The sequence below is a fragment of the Dromaius novaehollandiae genome, chromosome 13 (assembly GCF_036370855.1).
Source record: "Dromaius novaehollandiae isolate bDroNov1 chromosome 13, bDroNov1.hap1, whole genome shotgun sequence".
NCBI classification, from domain to species: domain Eukaryota; kingdom Metazoa; phylum Chordata; class Aves; order Casuariiformes; family Dromaiidae; genus Dromaius; species Dromaius novaehollandiae.
The window spans coordinates 22,087,026-22,111,895 of NC_088110.1; the positions used below are offsets into that span (position 1 = coordinate 22,087,026).

The 24,870-nt window shown below is 44.8% G+C and overlaps 1 protein-coding gene across 2 annotated transcripts; it reads left to right on the forward strand.

Annotated features, from left to right (window-relative positions):
• Window positions 1-5,788: 5,788 nt before the first annotated feature.
• Window positions 5,789-22,982, forward strand: MTHFSD (methenyltetrahydrofolate synthetase domain containing). Of its 2 annotated transcripts, none has more exons than XM_064519766.1 (8): window positions 5,789-5,883; window positions 6,047-6,150; window positions 7,404-7,517; window positions 8,278-8,391; window positions 10,489-10,579; window positions 11,445-11,557; window positions 11,775-11,900; window positions 20,197-22,982. In XM_064519766.1, exons 1-8 carry the CDS (start codon window positions 5,856-5,858, stop codon window positions 20,710-20,712), a joined length of 1,206 nt encoding a protein of 401 aa, XP_064375836.1. In that variant the 5' UTR covers window positions 5,789-5,855; the 3' UTR covers window positions 20,713-22,982. The 2 variants fall into 2 exon arrangements, with proteins under 2 accessions (XP_064375836.1, XP_064375834.1); XM_064519764.1 differs by lacking the exon at window positions 7,404-7,517 and adding an exon at window positions 7,564-7,677.
• The last annotated feature ends 1,888 nt before the right edge of the window (window positions 22,983-24,870 follow it).

A 24,870-nucleotide genomic window follows, 5' to 3' on the forward strand; every position in this document is an offset into this window, starting at 1 on the left:
GCTTTTACTCCCCGCCGGCCACGCCCCTCGCCCCCGCCGCCGGCCAATGGCGGGCCGCGCCCGGGCGGCGGCAGCCAATGGGCGGGCGGCGGCGGGATGCGGTCGCGCAGCGAGCATCACACGCAGGCACACGGCGCGCACACACACGCACACGCACACACACGCACAAGCACAAGCACACACACACACACACACACACACACACACACGCGCGGTGCTGAGCGCTTCCCCTCACTCCGCAAAAAAAAAAAGAAAAAATTCTTTTTCCCCCCCCCCCTCCTTTATTTTAACGCTTTGGACCCAAAAGGAGCAGCCCCCGCCGCGGTGCCGCCTGCGCGCTTTCTGCTCGCCCGCAGCCCGTTGCCCTGCGCTTCGCACAAAAATAATATTAATAATTTAAAAAGCTAAGTTTTAAAGCACATTCGCAGCCGCCAAACGCGCCAGGTTCCTATGAGTGATCGCGGGTGTCCGGGCAGCGCGCTGGTTTCCCGAGTTGCGCTGTTAAACGCCGCAATTCCTAGCTAACGGCGGTCTCTATCAGGCAGGTATTTCCCCCCCTATTTTACATATATTCAATTTAAATGAAATAACGCCGCAGCTCTTAGCGGGAAGGCCACCGGGTCCTTCCCCCCGCGGTTCCCCGGCAGCCGCGCAGGCAGCGTTAGCGCCGGGGAACGGGTGGCTCCGCGCCCCGCTCCCCCGCGGGCGCCCCGCTCCCCGCCGCGGCGGCCCCGAGCCCCGCCGCCCTCCGGCGCCGAGAGGCTTCTCCGGCGCTTTCGAGGAGTTTGCGGAAATTTCTTATTTCAGAAAAAGCGAAGAAAAGAACGGCGTGAACTTTAGGTGCCTTTTTTTTCGTTCCGGCCATTGAGGCGGATTTTCTGGTGCATGTGAAATCCGCCCCTCTGTCTTTCTCTAATGATTTCATTAGAGGCAATCAGAGTCGCATAATTAGGGACGCATGCTGGCCAAGTGTAAATCCAGGTATTTGGAAAGCTGCTGCGAGCTGCCCTGCGCTGCCTGGGAGAAGTGTGGAGCTGAACAGCGCAGAAACGACGATGGGAAACAGTGATTTCCCCCCTCCCCGCTCCGCAAAAAATAGTCGTTACCAAATCGATTCGAGCCCGAAGAGACAAGATAAGGTGGAAAGGAATTAACTGTCATTTCGGTGGGGCTTGTTCCCACTTCCTCCCCCCAAATCCGGCTCCTCCTGATCTGATTTCTAAGTAGCGATCTTTTGGTTTCTTGCACTGTAATTCAGCCCTTCCCTCCTTGCAATTTGTGGGGCTTAGTGAAGCTTTAAACAAAGACATTTTTCCAAAAGTCAGTTGGAGACTTTGCTGGCTGCTCGTACGAAATGTCCCTTCCGCGCTTGCAGCCCGCGCCGCGGGGACGCGCGGAGCGAGGGACCGGGGCGGCCGTGGGAACCCGGGGCTGGCGCTAATTGCCGGCGAGTTTCTTAATAGGGAAGGAAACGATTTTATGCGAAAGCTGGAAAAAATAAGGGGGGCAGCTCCTCGAAAAGGACGTGTGGCTAAAAATTATCCGCGATAGAAAATTGGTTCGGAGGTTTCACCGGAGACTACAAAATTGTCACTTAATTTTGATGGAAATAAATGTAAATGTTCAGGGAGGGTTTCAGCAACTGAGCAAATGTCAGGGGGATTTTTATGAAAACAAATAGTAAATTTTGCGAACTCTGCTGATATTTTTCATTTCAAAGAACGACTAGCGAGACAATATTTTTTATGGAATAATTCGAGAACTTCTTTTTTTTTATCTTCGGTTTCCAAATAAACCGCATTTCTCATAAAAACTAGGGCGTTTTCTTAGCATGCATAAGCACACCGGATTTTTTAAACAAGATAATATTTTAAAAGCCAGGAATGTGTAAATGCAAAAGCTTGACCAAAGAAACCCCTGCGGAGTCCTAGGACTGTCCGTTCCTAGAAGCCTGGGACGCTCCTGAGAAATAGCCTTTATTGAATCTTACCTCTCCTCAGCTGAAAACTTTACCGAGATGAGTTTCTACAGAAAACCAAGAAGCAGCAAAAGGTCTTTGCTTGCTGCAGCTGCGAACTTTATAGAGACTAAATCAATAGACCCGGAAAAGCGCAAACTTCAGCTGCAGGGAGGAAAAAAAATCATTACAAAAATAAAACAGCCAGCTTCCCAAACGAGGGACCGGGAGGAGAGGAGTCCTTTCAAGCAGGAGAGCAGGAGGCACGGGGGAAACACCGCCTTGTCCCTGGAGCGGTCTTTTTCTCTCGCCCTTCCCCGCCGGGACCCCCGAGAGCGGCGCTTGTCTGCGCTACGCGAGCCACGGCCGGTGCGGCGGCGGCGGCGGCGGCGGCGGCTCTATCTGCGGGCAGCCGGAGCCCGGGAGCGGCCGCCGGCGCCTGCCCGTGCCGCGGCGCGGGCACCCGGGAGCCGCCTGCGAGCGGCGGCCGCCGGCAGCGCCGGGGCGCGGAGGGCAGCGGCCGCGGTGCTCGGCGCTGCCGGTGCCCGCGGCGGGCGCAGCCCTCACCTGCGCGGGAGGCGCACTGCGCGGCGTGTGCTGCCCCCCAGGGGCCGCCGCGGGGGCTGCACCGCGCCGCGCACCGCCGGCACCGGCGCCGCAGCGGTACCGGCACCGCACGGGGCTCCGCGGGCTTGGGGTGCCCTGCTCGTGCGGGCGTATGGCGGAGAGAGGGAGAGAGGGAGAGAGGCAGGAAGGAAGGAGGGGAGAGAGAAAGGGAGAAAGGAAAATGAAGAGAGCAAGCAAGCAAGCGAGAAAAAGAAAGCGATCAAGCAAGGGTGACAGGGGAAAAAAGAAAGAGAGAAAGAGAAAGAGAGAGAGAGAGAAAGCGAGACAGAGATACAGAAAGGAAAGAAGCAAAGAAGAAAGAAAGGAGAAAGAGAAAAAGGCAAAGAAAGGGAGAAAGAAAGAGACAAAGAGACAAATAAAGGGGGAAAGAGAAAGAAAGAGAAAGAAAGAAAGAGAGAGAAAGAGAGAAAGATAAACAGAGAAAGAAAGCAATAAGGAGAGAAAGAGAGCAAGAAGGAAAGATAAAGAATGAAAGAGAAAAAAGAGACAGACAGGAAAGAAAGAAGGAAAGAAGGAAGGAAGGAAAGAAGGAAAGAAAGAGAGAAAGAAAGAAAGAGAAAGGAAAAGAAAAAGAAAAAGGAAAGTGAGCTTGCTCTGGCTTGGCAATGCCACCAGTGGCCTCGGTCCGGCTGAGACCAGCGAATGCCCTTGGCTGTGCACTTGTGCACCGCGGCTCTGCGTCCGGAGCGGCGAGCGATCTGTGCGGGGGCTCCGGCCTGGCGAGCGGCGGCAGGGCAGCGGCACAGCCCCGCACCTACGTCCCGCGGCAGGCGACGCCACCGGCCTCGAGCGGGTCAGTCCGTGCCAACCCCACCTGCCCCAACCCACCTCCTGTACCCCAGTAAATACTCTAGAAAAATGAATATACAATTAAAAGCCATTGCCTTTGGAATGTATAGGCTATTTTTAATTTTTAATATAGAAAACCATTCACGGTCATGTACCTACTTTAGCGCTGATCCGCAGGGAGCATTTTGTCTGTTTTCTGTGGCTGTCCTCACGTATTCAGCCTGCACTTCGGGGAAGCGGTTCCCCCAGCACAAGGAGCCGCTTTCTGCTTCGTCCACCTTGCGAACTGGCATTTGCAACCCTGCACTGTATTCATCGGGAGCTGCCCTTTTTTCTAGGTCTTTTCACAAATTGTGAGTGCTTCAAGCAGGAGCTACATTTTCTCTTTTGTGTTAAATACTGGATCTTTTTTTAACTTCTTTCACTACAGTGTTTTATTCATTTTTTTAAAATGAGTATTAGAAGCAACTCAGACACCTTGAATGGAATAATTGCATTTACTAGGGATGTCGGTGGCCCTGTCCACTTCCCGCTAAAAAGAGAGATTTTCCACTGACAGCTGTACGAGCTGCATTAGGCTGCTCTTGCTAATGCTACAGGCTGCAGTATTTCTGAATAGAAGAGACCCTGGAAAAGTAATTTAGAGCAAACAGGACTTTCACACCCAGAGAAGTAAGCTGGTAGAAAAGACCTCACCAATTAGCAAACTCCTCTTTTAAGAGCCTATGGCAAAGTGTCCACATTCCTACAAAGCCGTCTCGGGCCCTCTTTTTTGGAAGGCAAGCCCATGTAGCTTTCTTGCACGGAGGCTGGAGAGAGGCGTAGGTGGTCTGATCAGACGTGAGCCCCCCGTGGCTGTTAATGCATTAATTGTCACAGCACCGTTGCTACCTTATTCACTTAATAATAATTAATAATTCGCTTCCTTAAATAAAAGGAAGAAGAGTGTCCGGCAGAGTGGAGCCCCAAGTCCCACAAGCTGCAGCGGGGTGATTTGGGGGGACCCAAAGCCTCGCGGCCGGAGAGGCTCCGACCATGGACACGAGGGTGTCCCAAAGGAGGGCCGGGCTGGGCTCCCCGAGATGGGTCCGCGCGCCGACCGCGGAGCCCGGGAAGGAGCTCGGCGTCTCACAAGCCTCCGCTTCCTCGGCTGGGAGCGCAAAGAGCAGCTCCGAATTAAAGAGCGGCTGCACATTGCTCACCAAAGGCCCAATCCCGACCTCCCCACGGAGATATCAGAGTCGCTGGGAGTTTTCCGTGAGTAGGAAGTAGAGGAATGAGCTTCAAACGCTTAGGCCCTACTCTGCATGGGTGGTCTATTATGCCTGGATGGATTCCCACTGGCTCTGGCAGCACTCGGAGGTAGGGAAAAGGCTCTTCCGAAATGCACCCCATTGCAGGACTGGGGCTCTGAGCACTTTCTTTGAACGCTTGCTAGGGATTTCGGTGGAAAGGTGAAGCCCAGGCGCATTGCAGCTGTTGCAAAGCATTTAGCCCCATGCATTGGTATTAATCCGAGTCTGAAAAACAGCGAGGGAAAGACTCCCATTCAGGGAAGAGCATCCGGATTTGTGGTGCCTCTTGCCCGGCAGAGCAGCAGCCGCCTCCGACTGCGGGTGCGTGTCGGGGGCATCCGAGCCAGGCAGATTAGGAACCAGATCCATCGGCCGTTTCCCCCCTTCCCCAGCACGCTTTAAAATAACCCTTCCGCGTCGCTGTTCCCATGACCCCGCTATTCCCCTCCACGCGGGAACGTCCGGATTCTCAGCGCCCTCCGGCTCCTCCGGGCGGTTGTTGAACACATTAATTCTATAAATAATAAATCATGCGCATTAATCACTTGCTGGGCTATTAAACGCAAGCGAGAAGTGCTGGGAGATCTGGAACCCCCCGCAAAGGCGGGATATTCACAACCGGCCAATTTTAAACGGAAAAATAATTGATTTGGGAGTTTATTTTGTGAAAAGCATCCCCCCCACACCAGACACGAGACGCGAAGCGAGACCACGGCATTTTGGTAAAATTGGGCTACGCTGCGTTCTCGTTTTTGGGGGCAGAGGCTGGTGATGATTCCCGCTTCGGAAGCAGCGGTCCCTTGGCGTGTTTGGTTTGAGGAGGGAGGGCGATGCCGCTCGAGGTTTCGGGGCCGGCGAGCCCAGGCCGGAGGACACGACACAGGGCCTCGCTGCAAACATTGCCAGCAGCTGCCCACCAAGAGAGACACTCGAGAAAGGGAAAGGCAGCCAAGCAAAGCTCGCTGGGAAAGTCACGGGAGGGTGTTTATTTAAATGAAACGTTTCGCTAAGAGTCATAATTCCGATTGGGGCAGGATTCAACCCCCACACACACGCCCCCCCCCCCCCACGCTTTGACTTTGGCGCTTTTTGCCCCCTGCACGCCGCCGTAGCCGCGCGCCAGGAAGGGGCGGGGCCCGGCGGGGTGGCTCCTCCCCCCCGCCCCCCGGGTTGCGTGCAGCGCCCGCATGGAGGGGGCCGTGCGGGTGCGCGCGGGTGAGCGGCGGGGGCGCGCGGCGGGGGCGTGGCCGTTGGGGGCGCGGCCGTTGGGGGTGGCCGTTGGGCTGAGGCGGGGGGGCGAGGCGTCGCCCGGCGGCCCGTGGCGGCTGCGCTCCCCCCTCCGGCGCCGCGAGCTCTTATCCCACCCCCCCACCCGCAGGTGCCTCCAAATGGGACATCCGGGAGCAGGTGTGGGACTACCTGGAGGCCAGCGGCCTGGCGGCCTTCCCGCGGCCCGTGCACCGCCGCATCCCCAACTTCGAGGTACGGCGACCCGCGGCCGGCCTGTCCCCGCCCGCGGTGGAGCCGCCGAGCACCCGCAGTGCTCCCTGCGCGGTGAGGGAGGGGCGGCGGGGGGGCAGAGACCCTGCAGGCACCGCCCGCCCCCCAGCAGCGGGGGACCCCCTTCCCGGTGAGGCAGGACACGCAGATACCCGCTCCAGGGAGGCGGCAGGCACGCGCTGCGTTTCAGTCACAGCAAAACACCTCGTGAGGGAAGTAAATATATTTATGGATGAGGAAACTGAGGTGTTTGGAATCAAGTCTGCCCGTCCAAGGCCTTCAGCAGGTCTGTTGGGAGGGAGAACTGAGCTCGCCCGTGTTCCAGCACTTGGCCTAGGAGCTATAATGGGCGGCTCAGTTGTGAATGGTGGTGAAATTATTGCTGGGCTGTGCTGGGAGAGCACATCCTCCTGCTCCAGCTGCCTTATGCTCTTAGCTGGTGAGTGGGAGGAAGAAATAGGAAGGCTTTCAAATACTCAGTTCCTCCGGCCAGGGCTTCACTGTCTGCCTGTTTTGATCCAAGTGCACAGCCGTGTATCTGCCATGTGTTGAAGAAGTGATGACCATGATAGCATTGTGGGGATGCGTGCTGGGTGTTTTAGCCCATGAGCAGCATTAGGAGGTTGACTCTGCTTTTGCCCAAGGGGCTGGCAGAAACACTGCCTTGGTATCATGAGGCGAGCAGTGGCCTTGAGGCAGAAAAAGTGCTGAAATAAAGTCTCAGGCTCCTTTCATCTCCCCCCTTAAGCAAAAGGATATCAGAGTTGAAAGTGCTAAGCAGGGGCAATATGTGTTCTCCTAAGCTTTTTCACCTTACTTGGTTAAGTAGTGAATCTTCTGAGATCTGTTTAGTCTCTAGAAAGAGAGAGCTTTGTCCAGAAGGTGGCTCATCTGAAAGAGTCTCTGGCTGTGACTTGTGTTTAGAGGAATCTATCTGCATTCATTGACTAAAAAGAGAAACTGGCCTCCAGCTGGGAGTTAGGTACAAGTGAGGCAGAAGTTAGGCAGTGTGAATGTACTCCCCCCTCCTTTTTCTGAGGCCTGCAAGATATTAGTCAAGCCCAGCAGCAGTTAGTGATATGTGAGAGTTTCCCATAGAAAATATCACGGAATGAGCAATAGGTCCCTCACACTTAACACCTGGAGAAATCAGCCTCTCTGCTTGATGAGAGAGTACAAATTTCCCATCTTTGGTCTAAACTCCTTGCTGATGTGCTGATATCTTATGAAAACAGGGTGCTTCCCATGCTGCAACAAGGCTTCTGGGTTTACAGGAATTCAAAGCTGCCAATACTGTAAAAATAAACCCTGATGCTCCCCAGAAGAATGCTCGCTTTCTAACCCTGGAAGTAAGTGAATGTATTCTCGTCTCTCTTAATTCCTTTCTTCATGCAGGGGTCTCACCAGGCTTGTTGCTCTATTAAAGGGCTCGATGTGTTCAGCAGAGCAAATGAGATTAAAGTGGATCCTGACAAACCCCTAGAAGGTGTTCGGCTAGCTGCGCTGCAGGTAATGAGCACCTTGGCACCCCTGAGGAGGAGCAGAGCAATAGTGCAGTTCACAGCATCTTTTGCTCAACACCTGGCATCTCTCCTATGGGAGTTTTACTAGTGCTAAGCCTCGTGAGACTGCTTATGTAAGGATGTCTTTGCCTTTTTGGCAAATGGTAAAGGTGTACTTAGGGTTTTTGTGAATAGATATGTTCATGTGGAGCAACAGCTGTTTCACTGCCTTTGTGTTCTTGTTCCCTGAAATGTATATGGTAGCCCTGCTTCATACTGTCTTATTTATCACTGAATGAACGTATGACAGACTTAGAGCAGTGAGCGTTCACTAGCTTGTTTTACGAATAACTTGTTTGCGCATCATACTCTTTAGACTAATAGGTATGTCTTGTCATCTGTTTCCTTTAAAACAAAAAACTGTGAAGTTTTACTGTACTGGGAGGATTCATCTACAAGCACTGTACAAACAGCGTTAACTACTCTATAGCAAATAAAGTAGTTGACCACATGGAGACCTATGGGACAATAAACTTTTCTTTTCCTGGTATATTTAGTGTAAGATGAGTCCACTCATTGTAATGTAATAACTTCTTTTCTTATACAGGCAAGGAAGACACTGTTGGTTCCAACACCACGTTTGAGAACTGGGCTGTTTAATAAGATTGTTCCACCTTCAGGTGCAACTAAGGAGATTCTGCGGATATGTGCTACATCTCAAGTAGGAATAAAAAATGGGGGAGGTCTGAATTAGTATGTGGAAGAGTGTTAAATTAGTGTGGTCTAAGTAGAAGTTGAAATATGAAATATCGTTCTACTAGTATGTTATTCCCATTTTGTGTACACATCCACTACAAATAAATTTTTTGTTAGTGCTTAAATCATCACACAATTTATTTTTTCACTATTATTTTATTTATTAGTATGATGGTATCTATATTTAGTGAATGTTTTTTGGAACGTTATGAGCAACTTTTATAGGTGACCTAAATCTCTAAGCTTCTAGTAAATATTACTTCTATTTTCTTCTGCAGTTTTGAGCTGGTGATTTCTAGAAGGAAAAATATTTTAGCATGTATAGTTTTTGCCTGATCTGACAGATAAAATATTAGATGTACCATATAGGATTCTAAAAGAACTGAATCTTTCCTAAGTGTAAAAAAATATTAATTCTGTCATTTGTTTCAGTTGAGGTGCAACAGTGCTGCTTGTGCACCTAACAGTTTTCTTTTGAAATGTGGTATGTTGCTGCCCTCTGGTGTTAAAGTGTCATACTGTAGAGCTGAACCCATTTGGCAAAGAATTCTGCATTATTTTATGTGCATCTTGTATTTGATATAAGAATATAACTGTACAAAATGAATAGGCCACCTATATAGGTTTTATTCTTTACTTTATCTCCAGCTAAAAGCAGTAAGGTTCCTACAGTAATCCTGTATTCAGTAGAGGATTGTAAATGGATGGTAATTGTTAGTGAGTTTCTTTGTTAGAAGTTCTATTAAAGTCATTAAGTAATTAAGCTTTTCAGGGTTGAAGAGCACTTTTGAAAGAGACCTTTGTTTTGACCTGCTTCAGGCCTCATATCTCTTCTGTGATCTTGCCAGCATGTGCCTGTTTTCCCCCCAAGCAGGCATACTAATGAATAAAAGCTATTGGCAATTTGTATTTACAAAGCGCTGTACAAACAATCCTTACCACATTGCTGTGAAGTGGGTAGTGAGTATCATTACTGATAAAGTGAGTCAGCCACAAATTATTGGTCTCTCTGTTTTTGTGCTCTAAACTGAAAATATTTGGCTTTTTGTTGTGAAGATTAGTTTAGGACAACGTTGAGTTGGTGTGAGGATGATTTCCATCACCTGTACACCTGTATTAAGAGTCGTACAATAAATCCCCAAAATTTTTTTTAAGTTCTAAAACCCTGAAGTTTGGAAGCTGAAGTGAAACAGTTTCGTTTCTGCACTTTTCTACAGAATTTGTGTAGAAAGTATTCTTTAAAGAGGAATCTGAAAGGGAAGAAGAGCGGGGGGTTGGGAAAGGAAGATGGGGTTGGGTAAGGTTTTTCTTTCCACTTGTCAGGAACAGTGTGTTTTTCTATTCAATAGTGTATTAGGCGGCTTTGGCAAAGATAGCTTAGCTTGGCAGTGGCACGTCCTGAATGACAGTCACTCCTCAAATTGTTGGGGAACAAGTAGGCAGGTTTGGAAGATGCATTTAAGATGTGTGGAGAAACTGATAGTGTGGTGGATACAACATAAAATGGCAGTTCAGATTGTGTTCCTGGTTGTGCTTCAGCAAAGCATTTTGTGTACTTGTGTAACTTCAGACAAGCAGCTTAACATCTTTGTGCTGTAGTTGTCTGTGACTAAACTGAGCTTCGTGGTTTGTATGTGAGAATTAATTTAAGAATTTGCAGCACTCTCAAGTTCCTCAGGGGGAGGAATCTACCTATTATGACTATCACCAAATTGGTAGCAGTGTTGGGGTAAAAAGTTTTGCTTGCCATCATTTTCAAAAATAGATGCCCAATCTAGGGTTTTGAAATCTGAGCTTACAGCCTTAGCTAATCTTGCTCACAAAAGTGCCCACCTCCCATAGCGCTCTCTGAAGTGTGCCAAAATTTGCATAACTGTAGTAGAAAATGTATTCTGGGATTCCCTAGGGGATAACTTTTCAGAAATGTATGATTTGACTATATGTGGAAGAAACACCTTGAAACTTGGGGAGCTACTTGGATTTATTAGAATATTCTTGATTTCTGCCTCACTGGTTGGAAGATTCAGCACTCTGCAGTCCTAAAATTATGTCTTTATTGCAGGGTGTGAAAGACTACAGTGTGCCTATAGGTCTTGATGGGAAAGCACGAGTGGACTTGGTGGTTGTAGGATCAGTGGCTGTTTCTGAAAAAGGTACGATAAAGTCTTGTAAGCTTTTTAGAAGGAAGGTGCTAAGTTGTGATTCATAAATTTTAGTAGGTTACATGTTCCTTTTGGCAGGCCTGAACATTTCTTTGGAACTGGATTGTTGTCTTGAGTTCAGTCTCTTCTGTGTGATAAGTTATTGATCTCAGTCCAGCCAGGAAGCATCAGTCCCTGCTTCACAACAGTGCCACTGAGATGTGGCGGGCAGACAGCAGTGTGGTTTAGAGCCTGCAGGCCAGTGTTCTGGCCTTCTATATAACTTTTCAGGCAAGCACAGTATGAATAGGGAGGGCTCCTTGTTCAGAGGATCTCCTCTGTTAGAGAAGGGAAGTGTGAAAGGATGGATGTTGAAGCTGCTGATTTGCTACCTTTTTGGGAAAAAATTTGCATTTTCTAGTATTTTGTAGACCAGCTGGTGGTAGGATATTTTTCTGTCAACTTTATCCATTGACTAGAAATAAAATCCTTTTCCTGTGTAACTCAGACTCCTTTTTGCCCATACGAAGTTAATGTATGTTTGATGTGAGTAGATGGTTCTAATTAAGGCTGGTAAATAGGCTTCCATTTTAACCAAATTGGATCAGATTTTGCTTTCCTCACAAATTTGTCCTGAGTTGCAGGCTCCTGGGATCCTTCAGGTGTTCACTGAAACTGATGCTCTTTTTTAATTTCAGTGCTAATCCTAAGGAAAGCTGCATTCAGTGAAGAGAAGCCGATCTGAAATTCTCCTAAGTTACCACTTTGCACTTGGATAATCTGTTGCAGACTGTTTAATTTAGTCATGCTTTTGACAGCAACCATCCTTTCCACTCTGCTGTTCTGTGTTTACTATCACTGTTCGCTTTTGTTTTAGGCTGGAGAATTGGAAAAGGGGAAGGTTATGCAGACATGGAGTATGCAATGATGGTGTCAATGGGTGCAGTCCAGAAGGATACACCTGTAATTACTATTGTGCATGACTGCCAGGTAAGTTAAAACATTCACTCAAGAGTTTTAAAGAGTCAGAATTGTGTGCTACTCAGCGGTCCATCTGAAGAAGAAACTTCGTTGATTTTTGGCATAGGATCTTTACTTCGTGTCCACTGTCTGTGAGAGATTTTGATACATTGCAAGGCACCAGGAATGATGCACAATCTTAGCGAATTTGTTTTTAATTACTTACTATATTTCTTATTCCTTGTAGGTTGTTGACATAGCAGAAGAGCTTCTTGATGACCATGATTTAACAGTAGATTATATACTCACTCCAACAAGAACTATCAAGACTAACTGCCAACGATTGAAACCACAGGGAATAATATGGCATAAGGCAAGTTACTCTGCTAAAGGTGGCTTATTGGTACCAAAGTTCTGTTGATAAGTTCCCAATTTTTTCTTCAATAATTCGCTAGGGAAATTACAAATAAAAATATTTTTCTACTTGAAAAAGGAACAAATATGTTTGGCAGATGAAACTGAAAAACAAGATTTTATATTCAGCTGTTCGTAACTGGTAGTAGTGAAGAGGAGAAGTATGTTTTTTGAAGCTGAGGTTGCTGTATCAAATGGATTATAAGGTGAGAGTCGCAGAAAACATCGTCCGTGGATTTTTAAGATAGACGTAGTTTCTTGTAGTCATTTGCGATATAACAGTCTATGGAAGCTGAGCAGTTGTCTCACCTTATGTCTTATTCCTGAATGCTGATTAAAATTGGTTCTCTTCATTTTTTTGGAGGCAGTGCCATAGAGAGAACTTTATGGCATTAGACAGTGTGGAATGGGGGAATATGTGCTGCTCCATTTCTGTAAGAAAAGCATGACCTGGTAGCTGGTACATTGCTGTAACCAGAGTGAATGTATGGGATTGACTTTCAAATGATGCATTATTTGTGGCTGGAGCTTGTTTTCAGGTGGAGGCATAGTGACTTGGTACATTGATTAATCACTTCATTTTAGTCATTTAATCACTGTTTTATGGGGGGGGGGGTTCAAAGCTTGTCAGAAATCAAAGCAGTTTAACAAATGGCTTCACAAAGGCGCTTAGTAAATGCTTTCATGGAAATTCATGCTGGGAAAACTTCTCCTTTGTCATTAGATTTTCATTCCTAAAAATCATCCAGTTAAGGAGACTGGGTAACAGTTATGAACACTAAATGAGGAATAGTTTACTGTTGTCTTGCAGAAACCACGAGGGAAATATTAGTGAATACTTCTAGGGAAATCAGGAGTTGTTTGGCAAGTGCTTAACAAACAGTAAAAAGAGTTAAATTTGTTAAGGTAATGTATCTACAACAAACAATTCTAGCCAGTACTATTTTTGTTCCGTTGGTGGGAGAGTATTTTACCCTGACTGTGGTTGAGGATTTGAGGTTAAAAATATAAAAATAAAATCTCTGCCTGTACTAGTGCATTTTTTCCATTGGATTATTTTTGAATCTTTTTTTTTTTTTAGACTATTATTGAAAGTAATTGTTTTGAACGCTTACCCCTTGTGCCCCATGCATCTTGCCAACATACTTTTGATCACTCTCAGTCTTAGTGTCAGAATTCAGTCTCAGTGAGTGGCCTTGCTAATGCTTTTTTCCCCTTCTGCATCCCTTTGCTAGCTATGTTTTTCAAGGGTCTGAGGAACACAGTCTCTTGCAGGGTCCTTTAATCTTTGTGTACCTTGTGCCACTCTTGAAAAGTCAGTCAGTCCCCAAGCAATGTATTACATTCACTGTTACCTTTGCATTTCTGTTCTTTTCAGAGAAAAATTCAAGATCAGTGTTATGATATATGCTTCATAAGCTTGTGAAGTATCTGTCACAACTCTTTTATGCTTGTATTTAAAGCTCGAGGAAAAGTTTAGTTGAGTCATATCTTAAGCTTGAGACACTGATTTTTAGACATTTGCATGTCATAATGAAGCTTTTTTTCTGTAGTGATCTCTACATTTGTGGGCGTTGTCTGAAAAATACAGTTCTCACTGAATTTCCTACAGTTCTTAGCAAGACCAGAGCATGTTACATGACTGAGCATTTAAATGTTTGAATGTTGATTAAGCATCTGAAAATTAGAGGATCCAGCTTTTGGCTGTTCTCCAGGGCTTGATGCGATTAGGTAGGAACACTGGAGAACTACTACTCAAAGCAGGGATGATCATTATGTTTCCATTGTTTTGGAGCAAGAACCATCTTGTATAGAAGAAGAAGAAAGAACTTGCATTATTCTTTCACAGGGAACTGAGCAACTTGTTTTGTTTGTGGTTGTGAAAGTAGCTGTGATCAACTACTGCACAGAGTATCTTGAAGGTGGGAGGTCTAGTTAATAGTCAAGGTGTTAAAATGCAGGATTTGATTCTTGCTATTTAAGTGTTTGTCTATAGGCTTTTCATGCCTGTTTCTACATCCCTTTTTCCTTCAAATCCTGGCTTTGCTATTGCATTCCTGTTCCTCTGAGCAAAATTAAATGAACCAAGAGGCAGAGAGTAAATAAGTACCCCACTTCTGAATAGGGTGTTTTGTCAACAGAAAGTATCTTAACTGTGTTGTTAAGGTGTGTGATGTGTAAAATACATTGCAGATAAGTTCATCCGTGAAGAACATGACAGTGGTTTAAGGGCTTAAATTAAAGAAGCTTGCAAACATGGGATTACTGCTAAGCATTGTTCTAAGGGATGTACTTTCTGTGAAACTGTTAGGACAAATAGCCATCTATACGTGTTCTGTTTTCAGCTCACAAGAGATCAAAAGATACTTATGCAGTAAAATAAATGTACATCTTCAGGCTAAATTTCTGTGCTCAAAGAGGCGCTGTATTTTCTTGGAGTATTTTTGTTTGTTATGTAGGAAGGAAGCAGAGAGTCAGATATGGAGATAAGTGTAAATAGGTCTTATTCTGACAGTGACTGATTTACAGCTCTTGGCATAACTGGTATGATTTGCCTTCAGTTGTTTCCTTTCAGGTGCCCCCAGTGCAGAATTTCCAGCTGAGTTGTTTCTTGCTGTCAAAGTAGTATGTTTCTTTCCAAACAGGAAGATGTGAATTGCATGCTGTCATTTTTATCACAAAAAAGGTGATTCCAAGGAAAGCTGACTTCCAAGTAATATAGCTATTTTATCAGAAATACAATATTACTGATGTCAAAAAAGCGTTATCAAAGTGAGTGCTAGACGCTCTAGAAACACTTCTAAATATGAAGGTAGTACTGGTATGTTTGAGGGGAGAAGTTTCCTGCATCTGAGTTCAGGGTTTCAAAAATCAGTAAGTGCTCTTGGAGGAGAGCAAAAGCTGCTAAGAACTGAGCATGCTGGAAAAATTGGCTAATTTATCTGGATGCCAGCGGAGAATTATTTGGCTTTGTCTCTCTTGAAAATCTAACCCATTGTTTCTGGGAACTCTAAATTCATGAAGTGACTTACTTTCTCATTTAGTATTTTGTATGGGTAGCTGTGATCTTTATCTGTGACACTGTCTATTATGTTTGTCACAATTATGAAGTTATTTTGTGCTGTGCTTATTTTAAATTGAAACTATACAGACCAATTAAAATATTTGGGGTCATGAAGAGGGAAATGAGAGTAGCTGATGGAAAAATAACTAGAATCTAGCAAGCATTTCCTTGTGTGTGTGTGTGTGTGTGTGTGTGTGTGTGTGTGTGGTTTTTTTTTTTTCTTTTGAATTATTCTTTTGCTGAGGATTAATAGAAGCAGGAGAAGACTTTTCCCAAAATGAAATGAATCGGGAGGGAATCCCTGGGTGTAATGCTGAAAGAGGTTAGTACCTGATGGTGGAAACAATATCTGACAACCAGCAGCTTTTGATCCAGGTCTGTGCTAGGATATTTGGAAAATAAAATAATGTTTCAGGGCTCAAAAAATTCACACACCCAAGCTGGCAAAACCTCTAGTAGGGACGTGGCTTGGCCATAAGAAAATTACTGTCAGTTTAGCCAAGGCTTTTTTTGGAGGGATGGCATGAGCAGGGAGTGCTTCCATGCATGGTTAAACGTCTGAACACCTTTGCAAATCTGACCCTTGCTACAGAGCCCATGGAGGCAGTTTTTGCTGATGGATTCCAAATGTGGGTTGCATAAGTTGCTTTCTCCTGAGGGACACCAGCAGACTTCATGGGCTGCCAACTCCCAGAAATATGCCCTTGGATTGTGTGCACATATTTGGACATCTTGTGCAAATGAATGATAAAATGTGAGACTGCACTGGCCTGTCCTAGCTGTCTTGGCTTTGTCTGTGCCACCACTTTAAGCGCCTGTGAACTCGGTGCTTGTTGAAACAAGCAGCTGATTAAGGAGACAGCACAAGAAGTGTCTGTTCTGGAGGCCTTTTAAGGACCGTGGGGTCAGATGTCCTCCAGGGTGGGCAAGGATGCGTCGTTCAAACTCTTTCAGCTTACTAACCTCAGGACTTGAAAGGGCTGCTGGATCTGCTCTGCTAGAGATTGTTAGGTCTCATTCTCAACCCTCTGCAGGGCAGCAGTGTCTGTCTCCATCCTGAACCACATTTCCCTGTATTCATTTGGGCACACAGATCAATAGCTTTGTGAAGCAGAATTTCATAGCACATCTAGCGTGCTGTCCATTCTATAGCTGTCCTTCCTGCATCTGCCGTACATCAAAACTGCACCGCCTTTGCTGCCAGGGAAATCAAAGTGGTGTTTGGCTTGGCCTGCACTGTATCAGGGGTCAGCATTACTCATTCTGTCAGAGGACAAACACATCTTTCATTTTCCTCAGAAAAATATTGAAAATGGCTATGTTCACTGTTCTGGAATAACAGAGGTTGAAGAGAGCTCTTGATATTCCAGCAGAGATGCTGCTGAAGTCGATCTGCCTCTACGTGATTTTGGGACCAAATCAGGTGTCATAAGAGTGGATGCTCAGGGTTAAGTGCTGGGAGATTTGTATTGGCAGTCAGCAACCCAGACTTTGTTTTCTTCAGGTTTCTGTCAGAAAGGGGCCACATTTCCCTTCACAGCTCCTTTCCCATAGCTTGGTAATTGTGTGCCAGAAGAATTCATCTACCCTGCTGTCCTCTTTCCCCAAGGCTCTCCCAGCTATGGCAGGGAGTGGGCAGGATTGTAAAGTGATTGATTGCCTTTGGTGGAGTTATTTTTAACCTGAATCACTTCAGTTACTGAGTTTATAGCACAGATCCGCAAGTACTTTTGTATTGGCCAACCCCAGACGGCTGAAATATGGAACTGGACTGGTAATTGATGGTCAAAGCATAACAGGAAACTTCTTTAGCTGGCTTCACTGCCAAAGCCAATCATTTAACTACATCCCAGCACTCAATACAAAGTTTACAAACATCAATAAGTGGTTTGGCCCTAACTTTGGGGGCGGGGGGGGAGCAAGGGGAGAAGCCTCAGCCACTGGGGCTGCCCAGGTCTGCATAATGGGATCCAGAAGACTTGCGGTAGAACCCAAGTCCCCTGGATCCTGGCTTAGCTTTAATCACTAGACAAGGCTAGCGAGGAGTGACCAGCCAGCACAAGACCAAGAAACGTGCAGCTTGTTTGAAAGAGAGGAGGAATATCTTTGGACTCTCTCCACATGGAAATAAACCATTGCAATTCTCTACAGTGCACAAGACAAAAGAAACTTTTTACATGATTGTAATTAGCAACACATTGTACTACCACAGAAGAGTTCTTTTGTTTGGTATTTTGCAACTGAGCAGAGCAAACTTTTTCTCCTCCTGTGCCACCCGCTGCCCCCTTTGCCCTTTTGTCTCCTACCCCCTGCACCCCAAAAAAGGTGGTGAATTGATTTGTTGATTTGGTACTCTGAAATTCCAAACTGTTTCTGCCTGTCCTTGACATAAAAGTTAGGGGGAAAAGATAAAATAGAGAACGGTTTGAAAGCTTTGACCCAGCTGAAAGATTGTCCGAGACCCCAGTGAAAATAGCCATTAAGGCAAATCTTGTCTCTTTTCCTGTCAGAAAGATGCCTGTTGACAGTGTCAGAACTTGTCTTGTGTATATATATATATGTGTGTGTGTGTGTGTGTGTGTGTGTGTGTGTATATAAAATATTTTTACAGAATGTTTTCCATTACCAACAAATCTGAGTGCCAGAACAATTGCCTTTGTTTCTTTGATACTGTACTTACTAGTATCTCTACATAGGGATGAATTTAAGGTAATGATAAGTTCACCTTGTGATCTTGTTTAATGATCAGAACTTCAGCTTTGATAGAAAACTAGTTCATAGGCCTTATGGATACACATATACTATTGTACCTGCATCTTCCTGAGTTTGCAGGGAGTCTGGAACAGTAGCTCCAAGAGCTCTGTTTGTTTTAATGCCAGAAACTGCTGGTCACTTCAGTGAGAGGAGAGGCCATGTTGAAGCTGGCCAGCTGAAATCTCCGTTAGATGCAGAGCATGCTGGCCCCTGGCCTGCCTACATCATCTCCTCAGTTTGGCCTTGAAGGACTGGAGTTTGGCCTCTCAGTACTCATCTCATTGATTCTTGTAATCTACCAAGTGATGAGGGCTTGCCCTTGGTAGCGTTGATCTTTCTAAATAAACACGCAGTCTATTTGTCAGGAACTAAGTTTAATTTTGGGATGAAAGGAACGGTACATACACTTGGTAATAGGCTGAGGTTGTGTTTTGGATCCAGGAGTGATTAGCTGCATGAGAATAGAAAAATGTTTTTCTTGTTTGGTTTAATTAGCATAGAGCTCTACATTTCACATAGAAATTTGACAGAGGACAATAAATGTTCCTAATTGTTGGCCAGTAAAAACAAAGTAAGATGGCTTCGGCCACTGGTTTGATGTTGTATCACCCAGGGAAGGGGAGTTTACTGTCAAATGCAGCAGCCTGAATTCTTGGCTGAGAAAAACAAATCAGTCCAAGAGTCCATAGAGCAATAACTCTTCAAAATTTGAAAATGGCATATACCTTTCAGAACACTGAGGCTCCCAGAGTCCCAGAGGAATTCCTTGCCTCTCTGTACTGGCTGCCAGATCAGGCCAGTGTTGTATAGAAATTCTTCTCAATCATAAAGCTTGCTTGTTTAAAGGGTCTGATCCCAAGCACGTTGACTCTGGATCTGCAGTGTGGCAGAATAGTGGCAGACTCTGCCCATGCTGGTTAGCTCTATTCATTGTTTGATCTTACATTCATAAGGTGGAGCTAGGCCGGACTTGATGTAAGTGTATATTTTTACTTAGTTTCAGCCTGAAATAAAGCTGACTTGTTTGCTCCTCGGGAGAGGAGTCCTGGGAACCTTTAAGAAACTTCTCTTGACTGGCTTTCCTCTTACCTCAATCTAACATTCCCTGCACCCTCTTTTCCATTTTACTCCAGTCACTTTCAGAAGTGGGCTCCTTTCCCTGAAGATCATTAAATTTTAGACACTGTATGTGCAGCTAGATCCAAACTCACCCTGACTGTAATTGTAAAATGAGGAATTCAGGGGGTCTGAGAAGAGAGAGATCTGAGCTGAGAGATCTGCAAACATATTCTAGCCAGTGTATCAGGGTATGCTTGTGCAGTCCAGTACAGCCTGCCGAGAGTTGTGGCTTGTGAGTTTGGGTGCAGTATCCTCTTAGAGTGGCTTGCTCGCACTGAGTGGTCTACTAGCTTGGTCTCTGCTAGCGTGGGCATCTCTTCCCTGTGTTCTGTTTTGCTCCCTAAATTTAAGAATTGGGTCTTGTCTTGATGAATGTTCTGCTTGTCCAGCAGCCAAGTATGGATTATTCCTCCTTCCAGCTGCAGTCTGCAAGCCAAGAGTTAGACCACATTAGCTCGGGAACCGTTGAGTTTCCTGCCAGTCACTGAGTGCAGCCTGGGGCATCTCATGCCTGAGATTGATAGGGTTCAGCTGTTGAGAGGAAGAGCCCTTCCAGAAAAGCTGCTTATGAACCGGGGCTGGTGGAGGGGTAGGGCGTTCGCAGTTTTGAACTATAGTGTCAGGGCACTCTTCTGCTCCGTGATCCTACACAGCAGACTGATGTGGCCTCTGATGAGCAGCTGCGGGTGGTGTATGAGGTCAAATGGCAAGAAGGGAGGCTGCAGTGATGTGCTACAACCAGGGAATGTGCCTCCAGCTGGGCCCACACTCGTAGGAGCCCTGCTAGAAGGCACACTCCCCAGCTGCAGACTAACCCCGTGGTCCCTCCCCATTGTATGACCCAGCCTACGGGATATCCTGTTTTGAGGGAACAGAAACCAAGGAGGTCTGCAGAAAGAAAGTGCCTGATGGTTTGATGAATTGTAGGCATGTAAGATTTTGCCAGAGCAGGAGCGCAGACCCTCAGTCAAAGCAAATATTAGTGGATAACAACAAGAGTGCAAATCTGAATGCACCCTGATAAATAAATGTCAAAATCTAATAGCTCCGAGTTTGGTTTTGATTTTCCTGCTGGATCTACATTGTGCAGTTTGCATAAAGAGTAAATAATGTTTATTTATTGTGCTACAGTGTATATTTAAGGAGCAACTTCAGAATAAGGCCAGCAATTAGTAACATTTTGAATGCTCTGGCACTCGGAATGGCAACTATATAATAAGGTTCCCCTATTTCTGTGGTACAAAGTTGCCCTGTGGGTCTTTTCCTTTTTCTGGAAGGAGAGAAAACTCAAAATTTTTTTTTTATTTTATTTTTTTAGGTCAGCTATGAGATGCTGGGAAAAATCCCCATCCTAAAGAGTCTTCGATACAGGGAGAAGCAGGCAGGCAAAGATGTTACCCTCAAAGATGAACATCCAGACTTGGCAAATGCCGACAAATCAGCAGCGTTAAATGAGAAGGCAATGGCTGAAAACACAAGACTGCAGGCTGCAACAGGCTCGGCTCAAATAGGACAACAATATGTTGAAAGAGATTCTTTAAGTCCCAGATTAGAGGGATCTGGCATGCTTACTACTGTGTATGTGGGGAATATACCTCCTAGTACAAGAGTGAGTGAGCTGAAATATGCTTTAAGGGAATTCCATGCAACTCCTTTACGACTGAATTGGCAAGGAGCACAGCACAGGGCTTTTCTCGATTACAAGGATAAAGCAGCCGCGGAGAGTGCTGTATCCTCTTTGAAAGGCTTGAGCCTCGGGGGCAATACTTTGCGAGTTGAGCTGGCCAAGAATCAGAGAAACAAAGGGCAAGTAGAAATCAATAGTCAGAAATGAATATGAATAGGGGAAAAAAATAGGCAAGTTTTCATTGTTTTGCGAGAAGCCAGCCTAAGTTTTCAAGGATATTAGTACATCCTCTGATTTCTGCAGGCTGAACAATGAAATGCAAAGCCAACTTTTCGAACAAATGAGGCATAGATATAACAGCTGACTTGCCTGCCCGGTTCCTGCAGTTGCGTGTGCAAAGTGTATTTACAAAGATGGATGACAGAGGGGCCACGTCTCTAAACGGTTATCCACAAAGTAACCACACTTTGTGCTTTCGTCTTCCGTTGGCATTGGGTTGCTTTGCCATTCCGTGTGTTCATTTGTTAAGCCTGGATCAAAAACATGCCCTTTGGCAGCTGTGTGCACCACATGTAGTGGCACCTACAGAGTGCATGTACACATTTGTACCTGTGAGTTTAAAAGTCAGCAGCTGAAAATGTGTTTCCAGGATTACAGTTTTGCTTGCTAGGAAATGGGTTTTGCCTTTTAGAAGTTTTCAACATTTTTTCTTAACATAAAAATGAGGTGGGAGATTCCCATTTTTGTGCTCTTGAAGCATTTTGAAACATTGTTTCTACATAGCTCAACCACTGAGTCCTGGTAATAGCTATTAACATCAGGTATAAAAGAGTGTAGCCCTTTCTCAGGATTCTTACCTTAATTCAACCCTCTCTAAACCTGTACATCTTATTTCAGTCTGGGAGATGAAAGCAAATACCAATTTTATTCCCTACCTTTCCCCAAAACACTTTAGGTGCATTTTTCATGGATACACAGAATTATAAGCTAGATACTTTTCCTGATTGTTGTTTTATAATTTGGTGCAACTTCATTGCCTTGGTGAAATTACATTAATATAAAGTTGTTGTAGCAGAGATGAAAAGCAGACAGACCATGGTCAAAACTAGTCAGGTACTGGGTTGTTTGAAAAGTTGCTGCAGAGAGTAGCAAAGCTTATTCTTGTTGTGCCTTTGTGACCACCAGTGTGGTCTTTCTGCACCCACAAAATCAGAGAGTGGTGAGTGTTAGAGAGTAGCACCAGAAAGCTTTCTTTATAGGGAAGCGCTAGCTTGAACAGTAAGACTTGTGCACACATGATTATTCACTTACAGAATAAAGCAGAATCATGATTCATTTTGTATGGCTTTTATTATATTTTTTTTTCTTCAGTTCCCTATTCCTGAAAAACAAGTTGAATTTTGGCTGAACCATCCTTTCTAAACAGAAGCACTTTTGCCATTGATGCTGGGCACATAGTCAAAATAAGCATCTAAATGGATTTTTTTTTTTTTAAAGTATGAGTTGGAAACATTTTTTTTAGTCAGAGGGTACTGTTAAGTATATTTTAAGCACGTTAGTATGCCTCAAGGGTCAGACATTTCGTACAGTATTAAATAAAATGTTCTCAGCATTATCATGTGCTCTGGGCACAGCGGCTCAAGGAAAGCATTGCTTCAACTTCTTGTAAGGTCAACAAAGGAGAGCCTTCTCAAGAAATACTGCTACGTTTTCAAATGCTCTCTTTTCTTCCAGCTCAAAATTATTTCCAGTATCACTTAGTCTGAATTTAAACATAAGCACTGCAGAGTCTTCTGTCTTGTTTCAGCAGCTGTGCACTTCAAGGGTAAGAGTTGGGTTATGTTACCACTTGAACAGACTCATTACATCATAAGCTTAAAAAGTGGAGAAAGGAAAAGAAAAAATAATCAGACATCACCCCTTCTCCCACCAAATGACTGCAAATGAAGTAATGTGATCATCTGATATTCTCTTTGACTCTTATAGTACTGCTTGCTTTGGTGAAGATGCCCAAGTGTGACCTTAGCAGTTAAAAAGTAGTTATTCTGCCAATGAAAACTTCCATCATCTCAAACTTCCCCTGTTGTATTACAGATTGAACCAGCCTGCTCTGGTCAAATTTGCAGGAATTCCTTACACTGCCTTATTTCCTTTCTTAATGCCTGAAGTTTCAATACAGATAAGAATAACTGCTGTTGACCACTGGGGAGAAGAATGGCTGAGGCAGAACTAGTCAGAAGAAATTTATAAGTGAGAAGTGCTTTGCATTTATGTGTTAACATGCATTTGAATGTATTTTAGTATTTTTTTTTCATGTTAATCCTGGTACTGTAGCAAGTCTATTTTTTGATTGCCACAAACCACAACACACTGTTTAAGATCAGCTGACCTCAAAAAGCAATGAAACAGAGGAATTAATTCTGGCCTTCTTTGCCTTCTGCTAATGTAAGGTTATCATGCACCATGACTGTTACATCTCTTTACTTTGCTCTCAGTGTCACATGCAGTAGGTGGCCAATTCTGTTTGGACAAACTTGTCTAGATCTAGCTTCTCTTTGATGCTTTTTCTCTTTGCAGTTCTGGTTCCATGTTCAGCCCATAACATGAGTGGTGCTACATCAGTGTCCAAGTAGATTAATCTCTGCATTTCTCTTCCAGCCTGTCACTTTTTTTCACCTTGTGTGTTGGAAAGCCAGATTTCACAGTAATATCTTGTTACTTCCCAATAGGTAAATAACAGTCCAAATCAAGCTGCTGGAAAGATACTAACTAGACAAAGATATGCAAGTATGGTTAGGTACTTCAAAAAAACAGAAAATAATTCCCACAAACTCAAGTTAACAGACTATTCATTAGCATTTTGCATGGACTGGAAAGATGACGCTGATGCTATGATATTGTCTTTCCAACTTAAGCCAGTCATTTTTGATTCAGGTTATTAATAAATGTAACATCCTTTGGGCCTTGCCATCTTGAAGTCATTAAAGTGTGTTCTTAATTCAAGATAGCAGCTGTTCCAGGTCAGTTTGGCAGCCTGTTGCAAACCCATCTGTGTCAGCAGCTAATCAGTAGCAAGTGAGGCACAGGTACAAGTTTATTTCTGTGATCTCTGCTTCAAGAGCAGCAATCTTCAGGAATTAGTACAGGCAGCTGTTGAAGATAAAGCCTGAAGCTGCAGAAAGTTCTCCAGGGTTCAGAGCCTTTGCATAAAGTTAGGAATGAGAAGTTGTGAAGTTACATGAAGACAAAACAGTAGTCCTTAGAAATCAGAAGGTTAGACAGCCCTGCAATCCTTACTTTGACCTACTCATTTTTGTCAGTCTGCTTTAGTTTCATTAGGTTTTTCTCTTAGCAAATATGACTCAAGAACATACCCTCTCCCTTTTAAAGATGACAAACCATAAAGAATATGCCACATGTGGATTGCTATAGACTCAGAGAGTGAAAACAAGAAGTGATTTTTTTAGGAACCGAAGTATTTTCATCTTGCAACAAAGCCGGTCTATAAGCTTACCTGTGAGGAAGATGGTATACTTCATGCTTTCTGAAATACATCACGTATTAACACATTTAGTGGGATTTGGGCCCTGCACACTTGAAAGTCAATGAGATTTTTGTCTTGGACAGCAAGGGAAGCCGTGGCAAGGGTGAGGCCCTTACTGCTTCTTCTGAAGTTGCTCATCTTTAGCTAAAAGACATTTCAATGCAAGATGCTAAATTGTTATTTAATTAGGTAATGCAAGACTGCCTGAGGCACACTACTACTTGACTTTCTGGCTTTGTTAGCTGTGTGATGTGGATTTTTTTTCTTGTGGCCTGACCAAATTCCTACTTGGGGGAGACAGCAGATTTAAAAAACAAAAAAAGTGAATGGGGCAGTTTGCATCTCTTAAATCTATTGTTTCAGACTCTGCACACTCAGGAAGATGTCAGTTACATACGAGTCAGTTATAGCTTTTCTCTGAATCCGCACAACTGAAATGTAATACTTAGTGAATCCTTAGGCTCTGGTCTCATGATGAAACTCTAGGAACTGAAGCCTGCTGCATTTTACTCTGGCCCTGACTAAGACTACACAATATATTTTACCAACAACCAAACTAGAAAGTTCACACACTGAAGAATTTACAGTCTAAATTAACAGGCTTTATAGATGAGAACCTTTACTGTAGTGATAATTCTTCATTTTGTGCCAGTTGTATTTGTCATTCTGCAGCTAGAGCCTAGGTTGAACTTAGCTAGAGACGCATGGATCCAGTTTGTGCCCCATCTCCAGCAGATACTGGCCATGCTTCACCTGTTTATTGTTGTGACTGAAGCACTAGCCTAGGACTTCAGAGGCCTCAGTGTTTCAAGGCAGCCTTC